General features: G+C 41.2%; 1 protein-coding gene across 7 annotated transcripts in view; it reads right to left on the bottom strand.

The window, feature by feature from the left end:
• Positions 1-3,587: 3,587 nt before the first annotated feature.
• The window catches only part of raph1a (Ras association (RalGDS/AF-6) and pleckstrin homology domains 1a), a 54,074-nt gene continuing 42,838 nt past the window's right edge, over positions 3,588-14,823 (bottom strand). For all 7 annotated transcript variants that reach the window (XM_079465078.1, XM_079465083.1, XM_079465080.1 and 4 more), the window contains 9 exons: positions 14,391-14,550; positions 12,025-12,146; positions 11,351-11,416; positions 11,091-11,234; positions 9,675-9,785; positions 8,871-8,969; positions 8,662-8,782; positions 8,411-8,550; positions 3,588-7,228 (listed from right to left, as the gene is read on the bottom strand). In XM_079465078.1, the coding sequence (XP_079321204.1) occupies positions 5,084-7,228; positions 8,411-8,550; positions 8,662-8,782; positions 8,871-8,969; positions 9,675-9,785; positions 11,091-11,234; positions 11,351-11,416; positions 12,025-12,146; positions 14,391-14,550 (3,108 nt within the window). In that variant the 3' untranslated portion in view covers positions 3,588-5,083. The remainder of the gene's footprint in view (positions 7,229-8,410; positions 8,551-8,661; positions 8,783-8,870; positions 8,970-9,674; positions 9,786-11,090; positions 11,235-11,350; positions 11,417-12,024; positions 12,147-14,390; positions 14,551-14,823) is intronic.

Here is a 14,823-nt window from a genome sequence, read left to right as displayed (position 1 = left end):
CCGCCGCCATGGTTGTACTCGCAACCTAAACCTGTTCTATTCATGCTACAGCGCACACACACATTTTCCAGCTGCGTCTGTTCAATGTAAACACATGCAGCCTCTGTCTTTAAGACATTATCATCTACTATACATTGAGAAAATACTGATAAACACGGTAGCAAGATGCTTGAGGTTTGGTTATTTATTCTGTGTTATAGACGTTAATGTCAGCTAAGAGAGACAGCGGACCCTATCAAAGTGACAAATTCTGCATTACATGCATTTTATAATAGCTAAAAATAGGATTTGATAATAATATTTGGTTTTTGATATGTATGTTTGTGACCGTATCTGATCAACAATATTAAAATGTATGAAATAAGACCAAATAGCGTCTTTATTATTATTTTAATATATATTTTGATCTTAAAAGCACCTTATATCTAATTAGTGTGTCTGTGTTCCGTCTGGCTGCCTGTGCGTGCAACCAGATGACGTCATCGAAAAGAAAAATGGCGACCTCCTTAGGTTAAAATGAGAATAACGTTCAAGTTTTTTGTTAAGAAAATGAAAATATTGTATCCGTTTCTAACGACGAATGCCAGCAGTGTAATATTTCAACGTATTAAGCCATACATCCCTCTGTACCCGTGGTTAAGCGTAAGGTTCAAGTGAGGCTAATCTCCACACAGATTACAGTGACTCTATATTTATACGAAGCATATCACAACCAGGGTTCTAATGCGGGTAAAAATTCATTTTGGCGGGTGTTAATAAAAACTTACTAGCCAGTTTGGCCGGTGATGCATGAGGCATTACATGCATGATACATAAGGCTCTGTTCTCGGTCATTTATCCTATGCATTTATCCACCTGACAGTACTTCCTACATTTCCCAAGAACACTGTTTCGTAATGGTGACGTTTCATACGCCCATTGGCTGCGCGCAGTTTGTAGTGAAACCAGCGCGAGAAATCATGGAAACGAACGGAGCCACAGCAGGGAGCAGACTGAAAAAAGACGGAGTTTAGCTAGATAGCTAGCTAGCTAGCTAGCAAAGTAAAGTATAAAGTTAAGATTAGCTAAACTAAATGAGGCGGTGGCTGGGACAGACTTCTGGGGGCGAGAAGAGGAACGAGGCAGGGGATGAGGATATCAACAGAGAAACGAAGAAAAGAAAATTTAATGCCAAATGGCTGACGGGTAGTGAATGGCTTGTGTTTGATCACGAAAATGTCGTCATGTTTTGTCAGGATTGCCGCATGTACGCGAAAGAAAAAAACAAAACGAACAATTTCGTGGTAGGAACTACTAATTTTAAAGTCGAGGCAGTAAAGGACCATGAGAGTGCCCGAAGTCATCAGGAGAGCCTAAGGATTAAAACTGCAGATATATATAAAGACAGATATAAAGACAGATATAAAGATAGATAGAAAGATATAAAGATAGATACTGTAGATAGATATAAAGACAGATATAAAGATAGATAGAAAGATATAAAGATAGATACTGTAGATAGATATAAAGACAGATATAAAGATAGATAGAAAGATATAAAGATAGATACTGTAGATAGATATAAAGACAGATATAAAGATAGATAGAAAGATATAAAGATAGATACTGTAGATAGATATAAAGACAGATATAAAGACAGATATAAAGATAGATAGAAAGATATAAAGATAGATACTGTAGATAGATATAAAGACAGATATAAAGATAGATATAAAGATAGATAGAAAGATATAAAGATAGATACTGTAGATAGATATAAAGACAGATATAAAGATAGATAGAAAGATATAAAGATAGATACTGTAGATAGATATAGACAGATATAAAGACAGAAAGATAGATACTGTAGATAGATATAAAGACAGATAGAAAGATAGATACTGTAGATAGATATAAAGATAGATACTGTAGATAAATCCCAAACTTGAAATGTATGCACTTTCTGTGTATATTTTGTTGTATGTATTGTACTTTATATGTATTTTTCATGCCAAAATTGTTAATAAAATGATCAAATGCATTCAGTGTTACTCATATTTTCACCCGAAAAAAATTGGCTAGTGGAAATTCTGATTGGCTGGTAACTTTAGAAAGTTACCAGCCACATTGGCTGGTGATCAAAAAAGTTAATTTAGAACCCTGATCACAACCTACAATATACTTTCTCCTGTTAACTATCAATAACGTGTACACGTCATTAACAAATAATATACAACATACGACCTTAATATTCACATTTATTAAATTTTAATGTGACGTTAATGCTTAATGAGAGAGTGTATGACAGAGCCTCAAAGTTATGATGAATTGTCACTTTGCAATAAGGTTGCATTTGTTAACAATTAATTTACGCATTAGCTAACAATGAAAAATACTTTTTATTAACTAAAACATTTAATATAAAAAAATGAATACGCACCATGTGCTCGAGTAAATTCTTCTACACCCGCAGTCAGTCTGAGCGGCCGTGTGTCCGTCCGGTAAGACAATGCCGCCATCTAGTGGTTATGAACACAATGTGTCTCCACAAACCCAAAACAAAAACAGGATTATTCACTTAAATAACGAATTAATTACTTACCTTCGTGTTGATCCGAGTTATGCTTATTGTGTCTTATTTTTTTATAGTAAACGTGTAGTAACCATGTCCTTTGCGTATTGATCACCGTGATTTTACTCCTTTTTGTAGGAGTGTGCACGAATATCCGAGTCTTCTGAGGTGGTGTAAACAGATCGATAAATACATTGATATCTCACGTCTCGAAAACCAGGCATCAGTTTTTACCGTAAATACGGACTAAAGTTTTACTTCTGCTACACATGACATGCCGCTTGAATCGTTTTACTTTGTCTCTCGATAATATATATATATATATACCACCTCAGAAGACTCGGATATATAATATCTTAAATTTTATTCTAGATCAGCGATTATCCGCTCAGTCCTCCACACGTGATTATCACTAGCGGCGATCACATGACCGGAACTGACCCGAAGCGTGTCAGATGAGAGAAACAGGGGGCGCTGCAGGACAGGCTCGAGAATACCTGTTGCTCCGGGTGTACGTATTTGAGTAATCATTGAAAGTCATAGTTTCTTTCTAGTCACTCTTTCATGTCATTAAAAATATGTACATGTATGTTTTGCAGGTCTTGAATGACATAAGGATTAGTAAATTATGGCAGAATCTTGCTCTAGAATACCACTCACGTTTTGGTCTCAAGATGATGAGAATGTGCAGAATCTCATCGGATCAGTTGATGCTGATCATTGGGCTGCAATGGGGCAAATCATTATGTGGGGAGCAGACGCGCCTCACTGGGTTGTTCGTCTCTGCAAGACATGCTATGCAGACATTTAGCGGCTCCTGATCGATGTGATTTAAAGGAAAACGTTAAAAGCAAACACACAAAACCTTCACGTGATCCCGTTCGTATAGCACATTACCTCTACAGTAAGAACCTTGGGGGTCACCCTCATATAACTTTTTGGCTAAAACACTTTACATTGTGACACAGCACCACAGTTTCATTACTGTAATGCAAAAACAAAGAGCACATGGTGTAATAGTAATAAAATAACAAATGTATTACAGTGAAATTTTAATGCATCGCAGTAATGAAAGTGGAAACATTTGAAGTGATACTCGGCTAAAATGTCACTCATTGGAAAAAAGTAGGCTACATATATACAACATAAAAAGAACAAGAACATGGACGACATTCTGAGTGATTTATACATTTATATTGTTCAGTTTAAATGTAACAGACATTTACTTTGCCATTTAATTAACTAAAAGGTTCCTGACTTTAAGCAGCAGCATTAGCTCTGTTCTCCGGCCTTTAACGCGGTTCTGTCTGTCCTTCACGTTTCTTCGCTCGATCCTTCAAAACGAAAGGAATTTTAGAGATGCAAGACCAACAGGCAAATTTTTAGTCAAACTACGCATTCAAGTTCGATACACGGACAACGATGACAGTAGGCACACAGTGAATTTTTTGCATTGTAAGTCAAGTAACTTGACATGACACCTTTTGTTGTGTGGCTACGATCCGGCAACCGTATTATGAAAGCATGCATGCAAGAATATCGTACATTTTTGGCATTGCCCTGACTTGAGGAATAGATGGTCCGGATATGACGCGCTTCGATACAGCACTGGGCATACAGAGATCATTGGAGCACATCAAGAGTCATGACAAAATATGGAAATATTCGCTTTTGAGTTTCACCCATGCAGAGCTAACGCACATCGATAAAGTCAGGAACTGCAGCTGTATGTACAGATAGATAGCAATGTAACCAACATAAACAGACAGAGCACATCCCATCCCCGACACTTCCCAGCTACACACGGAGATGCACTCAACTGGTAATTGGCTCATTTCATGTTCTAACATCTGGACATCTTCATGTAAAATAAGGGTCCACAGCAACACAACATAACAGATTCATCAATAACAATGGTACTTGTTTTTTTCCTTTCTTGACACATAAGTGGAAGGTTCTAAACGTTTAAATTAAATGTGGAAAATTTGGTAGAATACTTCATTTAGAACGTATGCTATACACGCGCAACAAGTTTTCCTCCGAGGGTGGATCAACCAGGTAGCTCAGGCAAAACCCGTGCGCACACACGAGCATCGATTCGACAACCCTGATTTTCTATCCACGTTAAACGCTTACAGTCAAGGGTTTCAAAACTAAACTTTAAAATAAGAATATATTTCAGGTATTAAATAATTTCATATAAAAAAGGTACAAGGTCCTTCCCGCCCCAGAGTTCCACATATATATTTTAATATACATATAACGTCATCCCCGTTCCTCACAGCAGTGTCCATGCAGTACCTAGAACAACGACGTAAGTCTCTTTTTTTCCGTAGGTTTGTATATCTGCTTACACTTAATAGCAAAGCGGCACAAATACGCAGAGAAGCTTAATGTTATAGATGGTTTGGCTTTTTTATATCGTGGTTATAATCTGGGGTTAAAATGAGTATTATTTGAATGCAGACACAATTCGGCCACTGAAGATAAACAGATAAAAAGGAGAGTAGCATATCCCGGCAAGTGTCCCAACTACCAGTCGCTCGTCAGTTTAGTGTTTTGGTCCCGTTTGGGAGGAGCTGGTGGAGGACCCCGCCGTAACGTTGCATAGCCTGAGATGTTTGCGGCCGTATAGCCGCCTTTTTTCTGCTGGCCCAGCAGCAGCTCTGGAGGAGGGGGCGGGAGGGCCATATCGTCCATAGTTGCTACTGGCTCGAACTTGGCCGAAATTCGGGAGGAGGTCAGGGAGCCATGTCGAGTCATGGACTTCCTCTTCAGAGTTCTGTTGAGATCTTCCAGGAAGTTGGGTTGAACGGATATGTTGGCCTTGGGGGATGTTGGTGGGATCTGTGAATTAAAAGAGGACACGGGCATCTGTTGTGGAGGTGGAGAAAGGGCGAGCGGCTCGGGTGGCCCGCTGCTGCGGCGATGCATAGTCGGAGGCAGCGTTTTCTTCAAAGAGCTCTGTTTCCATGAGGATGTGCTGGAGGACAGTTGAGGTTGGGGATTGACCACTGCCACTTTGGGAGCCCCGGCGTGCAGTTCCGATGGGAGCGGTGGAGGAGGCAGGAGCTCGGAGTCTGGAGGAGGAGGAGGGAAGTCACACTCCGGTGGAGGAGAGGGAAAGTCTAAGCCGGACTGGCGGTACTGACTTGGTTTCCCCTGAAGAGCCATAGGCAGATTAGCCAGGTTTATCTTGCCAGGTTTTGGTAGTGCCCGCGGAACTGCCAAGTCCTTGGAAGGTGATCCTGTTGTAGAGGAAGGAGTTGAGAAAGAGTTGGATGGGGCTTGACTTGTTTGGGCGAACATGCTCACCAGATCCTCCACTTTCTTGGACTCCTGGCACTCTTGACCCTTCACGCTGCAGTTACGCTGTGGGGTTGGAGGGGGCTTCTTGCTTCCTGAACCGGTAGAGGAATTTGATGATGTCGATGGGGATTTCTTGATTGGTGACCCCATCTTGCTGGAAGCTGGTGGAGCTGGAGGTGGGCTGGGAGGAGGCGGTGGAGGAAAATCAAGGCTGCTCTCTGGTGGAGGTGGTGGGAATTCCGGTGACTGGGCTAGAGCCTGCCCACCTGGCTGCCATTTGGGTTTGTTTTTTACCACTGGAAGCGAAGGACCTTTGGATCCATCAAGGGTGTCGGGAAACTGGTTTACAATCTGCTTTACAATTGACTGGGTTGGAGAGATGGGGGCAGATACAGGTGGGGTTTTTGAAGAAAGGCTGTATTGTTTGGGAAGGGTAGGTGGAGGTTGATTGGGACTGTGGCCACTTGAGAGGCTCTGCTGTTTCTTTATGGTCGCTGAGGGGGTCGGAGAAAGAGGTGGTGGAACAGGAGATACAGGGGAAAGTCCGTGTCCAGGTTTCGGAGCGGTTTGTGGTGGAAACACAACAGAAAATGTTTTGGGAGGCGCAGGTGGAGGACCTGCTGACGGCTGAGGAGGAAAACACACCGGGGGCTGTGCAGGGAGTGGAGGAGGTGGGGGGGGTGGAGGAGGCTCTTCATCTTGCTGATCAGGTGAAAAATCATAGGTCATACTAGGGAACTTCTGAGCCAAGAACTGTTGGAGCCCATTGGTGCTGAGGGGAGGAGGGTATTTTAACTGTTCCGGAGGTGGTGGTGGAGGCAGGAAGCCATTACTGTGTAGATGAGATGGGGGTGGCTGCTGGAACTCTTCGGAGGGTGGAGGAAGAACATAATGTGGGCTTACTGGGCCATGCTTTAACACCGCCATTGCTGACCCTGGCACTGGCATCTCTGGAGGAGGGGGTGGTGGTGGTGGGGGCGGTGGAGGTGGAGCGCTGCCAGCTTCTCCAATGTTATTCACAACAGGCTTGAGACACTGTAAGGGTGATATAGGGGCCTGGGCCTGTTGCTGCTGTGCAGCCAATAAGGGGGTCTGTTTATAGTAATTTGGAGCCTGGGACATGTTTTGAAGCCTAGCAATGGTACTGTATTTAGTGAACACAACCGGAGTCGAGTGGTGGGTGGGGTTGGGGAGCGGGGGAGGTGGTGGAGGAGGCGGTGGAGGAGACGGAGGCGAGGGAGAGGACACTGGGGATACACCAGTGTAGCTGCTACGAGACGTGGACTGCGGCATCTGGGGCAGTTGGGGAAGCTGGAGAGGGTACGAGGCTCTAGCAGGCTGTGTTGCCGGGGTGGACTCCATTCTCATCTGTGGATATGAACACAAATATATGAATTACAGTAGGAATTTGAATAAGAAAGAGAGGTTCACAAGTGTATACAATGCAACACCACCATATTGCACACATTTGTGTGTACTTTTGCATTTTCTAAAAGAAGAGTGTTAGTTGAGTGCAAAAGGATATTCAAGACAGTGAAATAAGAGTCAAATGAAATGTTATTATGAAGCAAGTCTTCCAGGAACTGTTAGTATAACCTAAGACTGAGATTTGCTCTTTCTAGAATGAGACCAAATCCAACACAATAAAATTTGAAATCTGCGTGTTTACTCTATTGTACAACTTTTTGCAATAAGTGGTGCTTGTCAATGTCATTTGTTAAACGAACTACAACACCAGTGGTGTCACACAAACCATTTCAACAATCCAAACCAACAGTGTCCCACACCACTCCAGAGTTACCCAGCATTCACAAGACAACCATGAGATACGCCGCTACACAAATGAAGTATCAGGGGTTAGTTATTTTGAGTTCCACGTGTGAGGATAGTATAAAATATAATGGGCTAGGGTGTGACGTTTTTCCACACTCCTAACCACAATCCCCACCAGTAAATAAGGCTGTAGCCTTTCCAGACTCGACTTTGACATCCTGGGTAGACAAACAAAGAGGGGACCAATTAACAATTATTATTAATTAATAAAGGTGGGGACACTGCAACATGAGTATAATGTTCCACAATCACACGATGGGTCATGACTCGGACGGACTTTGTCCTCAAAGATTGGCCATTAGTACATAAAAATGAATGAGATCATTTGGGACAAACTATTTACTAAGACCCCCTTGGAGGAAGTCGAAGCCCTTTGATTTGCAAAAACTATAACGATGAACTCCAATTAAAACACTATTAATTGGACGTGTTCAGTGTATGATGAATTTTTAACCTACTTTCAAAATCTTAAAAATATGAATGCGAACATTTTCTTGGACTGGTCAATACAAAAATGACTGTTTTGTAAAAGCAGTAAGTCACGATTATTACTATTATTTGGTATTATAGTCATTATTTTACAAACACAGATGATCAGGATGAAGAAGTTATTACGGCGAGATAGTTGAAGGCTCATGAAAGGACATCACAATGAAGAAAAAGAGGTGGAATGTGAAGCACAGCACCAGAAGAGAAATAAACTTCATCAACGGTCACCTTGGGATCTTCTGTCTGATTGCCTCTCTTCCAGGCCTCAGAAAAGATGGAGCTGACTACACTCTGAGAGCGCATATGAGCCGAAGACAAGGTCTCTGACACGCCGCTGTCTGATTGGCTGGAGTGGTTAGATTGAGATTCTGTAGACAGAAGAGACAGGATCAAAAACTGAATGAAGACGTGATCCACGTGATGATAAAGAGAACTGCTCTTTAAATCTTTGGCCGAAATAAACATGAGGGTTGAATCACCTGGTAGACTGGAGGAACTGGAACCGGACTTCATACTGGAGCTGGAAAGGGAAGACCAGTCATGAGCAGCCTCTGTGCGTCTCATAGCCTCCTGATAGTTCACGTACAGCTGCTTTCCATACTGTGTGAAAACAAAACAGATTCAGTCCCTCTTTATAAAGCATGTAGCAATACACAAATGGTGATGTCACCGGTTAGGAGGATGTTACCTTAGCGATGCGTATCCCGTTGATCCACTGATGTAGTGTTCTGACATCCTCACAGCAGAGGTACTTGATGTACTGTGATTTCTTCTGAATCTGAGGGTGCTACATGGGGAAAAACGGAGACGGGGATATCCTGTCATTTATCAGATTGATGAAGCATTTCATTGTTGCGGTAATTCACTATAATTTCACTACCTGGAACAAAATACACATTTCACAATTTCGTAAAAATGTTAACCTTCCCATAAAAAAGTTTTACCAAAGCGTTTTACTAAACTAACAGCACGGAAATTGACATTTGGTGGTTCAAATACCTGTGTGATGTCTCTATTTAAGTTTTTAAAGCATTTGTTTCACTTTTAGTGCATGTTTTTCATAGTCAGGTAAGTGCCATTTACATCCATAATGGTCCATATTCCTCAGAATTGGGCATATACAAATAAAGTAACTATTTTATGTTCTATAAAGAGTCATCCCTTCTCAATTTGTTGGGTATTGCTGCTTCTGGTTTGTGCTTTTACACTCCCCAGTGCTTCAAACATCCTCCGGCAAAAATCCTTCTTCGCCGTCTGCTTTTACGATAAAGAGAAATGAAGTCTGAAAGAGTCTCGCAGCTTTTGATAGATACAAGAGATACTCCAACTAAATGTATGTTCAAAGCACAGGGCTTAAAACAACACCACCCGTCTTTACATCATTTGATCAAATGCATTTTTAGTTTTGTTGTTAAAGTTTTATGGTGTTGACACAATACACGTGTTTCATGAAGATAAGGTGTTTGAACAATATCAAAAGAGGGTCCCTCACCTTCAGGACCATACAGTAGTCAGTTGGAGCTTTGTATTTGCTGCGGTAGTCCTGACCCAAGTACACGTTAACATGTTCCAGCTGCAGGAAACACACCAGGTCTCTGGAGGCCTACAAATGAGAATGGATGAGAAAGAGACACAGATAAGAAGAATTAACACAGCAAACAAGGAAAACGTATTGCAGGAAGTCAGACCATGTTTTTTGGGAAACATATTTGGATTGACCTACATATTTTCCTGATGAATCCACCAGGGGGAGCACTACAGTTGTGGACTATGGCAGATGTTGAGCAAACAGTGTATTAGAGTATCTAAATCAAATTCTTAACTCTTATTAAAAATAATACCGGTTTAACACTGTGCGTTTGTCAAACAATGTAACGTATGAACAGTGTGAAATTAACATTCATTTATTCATATTTATAACTTGAATAGATTGTATGCCTCTTTATAAGTAACTGCATGTCTATCTGTAAAAATGACGCAAGCACGTTCTTTTGGCCTCAGATAAATATTCACTGTACGCCTTTGGCACAGCATTACATTGCTCTAGAGTCTAGACGGTTTCACAACCCAGGGTTAAAAGCAATTCTAACCCTCCATCAAAATTACAAGTGTTGCCCAACCAGTGGTTAAAAGCAAAGATAACCCAGATATAACCCCATGAATTTAGAATGGAGAAATTGCACAAGGACTTAAAAGTCCGGTGTAGCACCATCTAGCAGTGAGGTTGCGAATTACAACCAACAACTCCCTTTCAAAGCACTCCGGTGGCTGACAAAGGACTAAGATGCCGTTGTGTTTTTGCTTCTTCGGCAAAGACGAGAGGTTAAAAACACCCGCAGTGGCTGTAGATTCTGTACACGGTCTCATCTAGATTCAGACCCATCAGATGTGCTATCAGAGTCAAAGGTATAAAACAGGAAGAGAGTAATGCAGATGGGCAGCAGCTGTCAAAGTGATGGCCTGGTCTTCTCTCTATCGTCTGTGGATAATGAGAAGTTCACTGGCTCACGCCGCCTCTGAACTTGACCTCATTAACTGATCTGTAAACAGCCAGCGTGTTTCTATGTCAGCAGTGACAGTGAACCGACGCATGACATCACTAAAAGCACAGAAATGATTTGAAACGGCGGATAACAAAAAAAGGTGTTGAGTTAATACAGATGCAGCATGAGGAACGAAAAGGAAAATGCCAAGAATGGTTGGCTTTTCAGCGGAAATTACGGCATTACCAAGATGGCCGATTTCCTTCATCTTATTCATAACGTCATCGCAGGTTTTTATGGGCATACATTTTGGTGATGATAAAGGAAAGAGAAAACACTGTGATTGGAGTCATTTAAACAAAAGGAGATGGATGATGACATAAAACATGAACTGCAGAAGAGAAATAGACGCGCTCAAAACCCACCTTGGCTTTACCCTTTGGCACATAATAAATCCCAGAAGCCCGTAACAGGAAGTAGCGCTTCTTCCAGGATTTCTTGCCGTCATCTTTGAGCCAGAGAACCCCTTCCATCTCAGGCACGCTGACAGAGCTTCCACAAAAACACTCCTGCACACACACACTTCCTTATTAGTGACTCGCGTGAGCGTAACATTTCCTAAATACGTCATGCAGTTAAAAGCACTCCAAGAGTCTGTGTGCATTTGTACATAAGTTGGTCTCACCTCTAGCAGAGCCTCTTTATTTCTGTCCGTCATCTCACTCGTCTCCTTACGCCCCAACAAATAGTTCTGAGAAAACAGACGATGTTAAAGTGTTGTGTATGGAACACCGCAGACTGATGCAATCACAGATTTTGTTCAGGTATATTGTGACTGAAAAGGTCTGGTGCTAAAAGGGGTCATATGGTGCGGATACGTGTTTATCTGCCTTCGGTGTGTTATAAGTTGCCCATGCATGTGTAAGACACGTAAAGTTGCAAGAATGAAAGTGTCGGAAAAAATTGGAATTTTATATTTATTTTTTATACTGTTTTATAAAAGCAGTAAGGCACTCAGGGGCATGCTTTATTGTCATTACAGTCACAGGGAACACAGTGGAATATTATATCATTTTACTTGATAAAAAAGGCCAGAGGCACGAGCAGAGATCGAGTCTGGCCAGCGAACACGCTTTATTCTGCCTCTGCTAAGATCAATTATTCATTTCGCTTCCGCATTAACATGACACTGACCTACATCCCCCCCCACACACACACACCAATAACATCTCTGATCAATTTAGAACAACGCCCCATCATCCACACTTCAACTTACAGTTCTGAAACCCATTCTGATACTGAGCTTTCAAATTCTATGAGATAACAAACCCTGACTGCATTAATAAGCATGTGTGGTACCTGAGGATTCTTGAAAAGCGCATATTTCTCAATGCGTTCGATGAACATCAATCTGTTGGTGCTGTCCCTGGTCCAGTTCAGCAGGTTCTCCACCAGGTTCTCGTGATCCTCGAAGATTCTCTCTGGAGAAACAAGGAAGAGGAAAACACGAGGTTTGCGCACTGCAAATATCATAAATGAATGATTTACAAAGGTTATATGAACAATGGGTAGATACTCGAGAGAAAATATACGACACTGTGAAACGAGGGGTTTTTCTTTGTGAAAGTGTAAGAATCTTTAGAGGAAGGATTAAAACTCATACACCATTCTGAAAGAACAGGTAAACTAAGGACAGGTTCAGTGACCTGTGCCGTAATCTCCATGTACACCGGGACACATGAGATCTCAGACTCGGAGAAGAAAAGTGACATTTACTTCAATTACTATAAACCCTGCCGCGGTGTCCTGCTCTCTCACAGATTACGTAACAAACTGAGTGCACTAGATAGATCACAACCTTAAGCACACTAAAGTTAAGAAAGTGATTCATTTAAACAGTTTCAGGCTTAAACCCAAAAGAATTGCCCTGAACAGTACTGAAGGGTTAAAGGTGAAGTATTCTATACATGGATGACAATATACAGAGAGTGACCAACAATCAGAATCAGGTACAGAAGTCAATCCATTAGGTGATTAAAAGTACTCGAGGAAAAACGATCCCTAACACTCTTGATCCTAATACCAGGATTAAGTCCGATTTTGTCACATCCCAACACTGAGCATGTGATCTTTAACCTAGACACGTCCAACCCCCTAAATACAAACAACCAGCAGCAGGAACATTGTCGTTCAAAAAAAAATAAAAAAATACATTCTTGCATAAAAATACACCAAGACAAGCATCTTCATAACAAGTAGACCGTGTGCTTCACTTCCTGTTTTCAACTAAACAGAGAGCCAGATGTCCCCGTATCCTGAGAAGCACAAACACACAATTCTTGAATTTATGCTCTACAAATTATCTCTGATAAAAACACGACACTATCACCATTAAAGCTGTTTGTAGTTCAACCCATCGGCTTGAAATCCTATTAATCACTGCATCTCATTATTTTTTATCTACTTTCATCCATTAAAAAACCAAAGAGGAGAAATGGAAGCCCTGGAGATGTAGGTTACAGCCTCACGCATGATCGCGCTGAACCTACAGCAGCAGCCCAGCATACGAGGTCACAGATACGCACTACTGCGATGTGACAAACACAAATCAAACCTTAAAGCTTAAAACAGAAACCTATGGGTCAAGGCTTTAAAACAGGGCCGTCCAAAGTCGGTCGTGGAGGGCCGGTGTCCTGCTAAGTTTTGGACACCCCTGCTTTAAAAGCATAACGTGCAACCAACGGCTCACTACGCCGCTCCCTTTTCAAGGCACTACGGCGCTGATACAGGACTAAGACGTCATATCGTTTTCGCTTCTTTGCGATCTGTAGAGCTGTTTGTCCGTTTAGGGCTACTGTAGAAACAACATTGTGACTTCCTTGCAAGGGGACCCGCGATGTAGATATAAATAGCTCATTCTAAGGTAATAAAAACACAACGCTTCATTATGAAAGGTCTTTATACACCTCTGAAGACAGTTATGAACAGTATATCCTCTAAATAAATTACACACTGGTACTTTAATCGGTAGCATGTCACTGGAGTTTAACCAACATTGAAGGAATATATCTTTTATATTCAAGCTAGCATGTAAGAAACAAGGAAATATAGCACATGAAAGCTTCTGGTTCTTCCACGTTTGAAAACGTTAAATACATCCTGTAGAATTAGTCACACTGTAGCCACAGTAATGTTTAATCTACCTAGCTTCTCCAAACATCACATGATTTTATGGGTTAATCCTATTGGGATTTCAGTCATACACTTTGCTAATCTACACTCACTGCAAATCTGCTCCGGTAATCGAATGAATTGAATGGAACTGCTGTTATGTTTCCATGGAGCAGTGAAAAATGAAAACGATGAGCATTAACATCCAGGTGTCAAATCAAACCATTCATCGCAAGATTCCTTTAATCTCTTTTTCTTTTGTCCTTATTGATTCAACTTGTGGCCTGACAATAAGGCAAAAGACTCTTTAGAGACTATACCGTAAAATACATCTTGCCAATTTTTTTCCTTTAGGTTGTTGTGCCAGGAAACATTTGTTTACAGTGACAATAAGCATGTCACCCATACCTGGATTTGCTAAATTGTGAAATGTATGAAACATCATCTTAAAATGATTTTGAAACATGTTTTTGTTTGGCTATAATGTGGACGAGACTATGACAAAATCAAGAGTCTGTAAGAAAGGAAAGGTGGGGCTTTGTCTTTCGTCTTACCGATCTGAAGTTCGGAGATGATTTCAACCAGAGACCAGTCCAGGCTATAACCACAGTGGGATTTATCCAGCAGACTGTCCAAAACTTGACGCACCGTCTGTCTCTCGTCCACCATCATAGTCTTGGAACTTTCATCTGATAGGTGCACTCGGATCACCAACTGAGGAGAGACACGGGACAGAAGTGTTTGTATGTATTTTTACAAAGATCTTCTTGACCTCAGTTGTGACATTTTATTTGGGGATTGTTTTAAACACCCTGCAATCATGTGACCATATATCTTATCCAATACTTGATTCATGATATTACAGCATGATGAGAATACACTACAGACCATCTTGTGCGCTTCAATGAATTCTGTCTTTTGTACAATGTTACTGTAGTTAAGTTGAAATTGATCTTAAAAACATAGGTTCCTTGTTTTTTTTTATTT

This window comes from Barbatula barbatula (assembly GCF_947034865.1).
Source record: "Barbatula barbatula genome assembly, chromosome: 9".
Taxonomy (NCBI): Eukaryota; Metazoa; Chordata; class Actinopteri; order Cypriniformes; family Nemacheilidae; genus Barbatula; species Barbatula barbatula.
The sequence above is the reverse complement of the archived record's forward strand: the minus strand, read 5'-3'. Positions and strand labels throughout refer to the sequence as shown.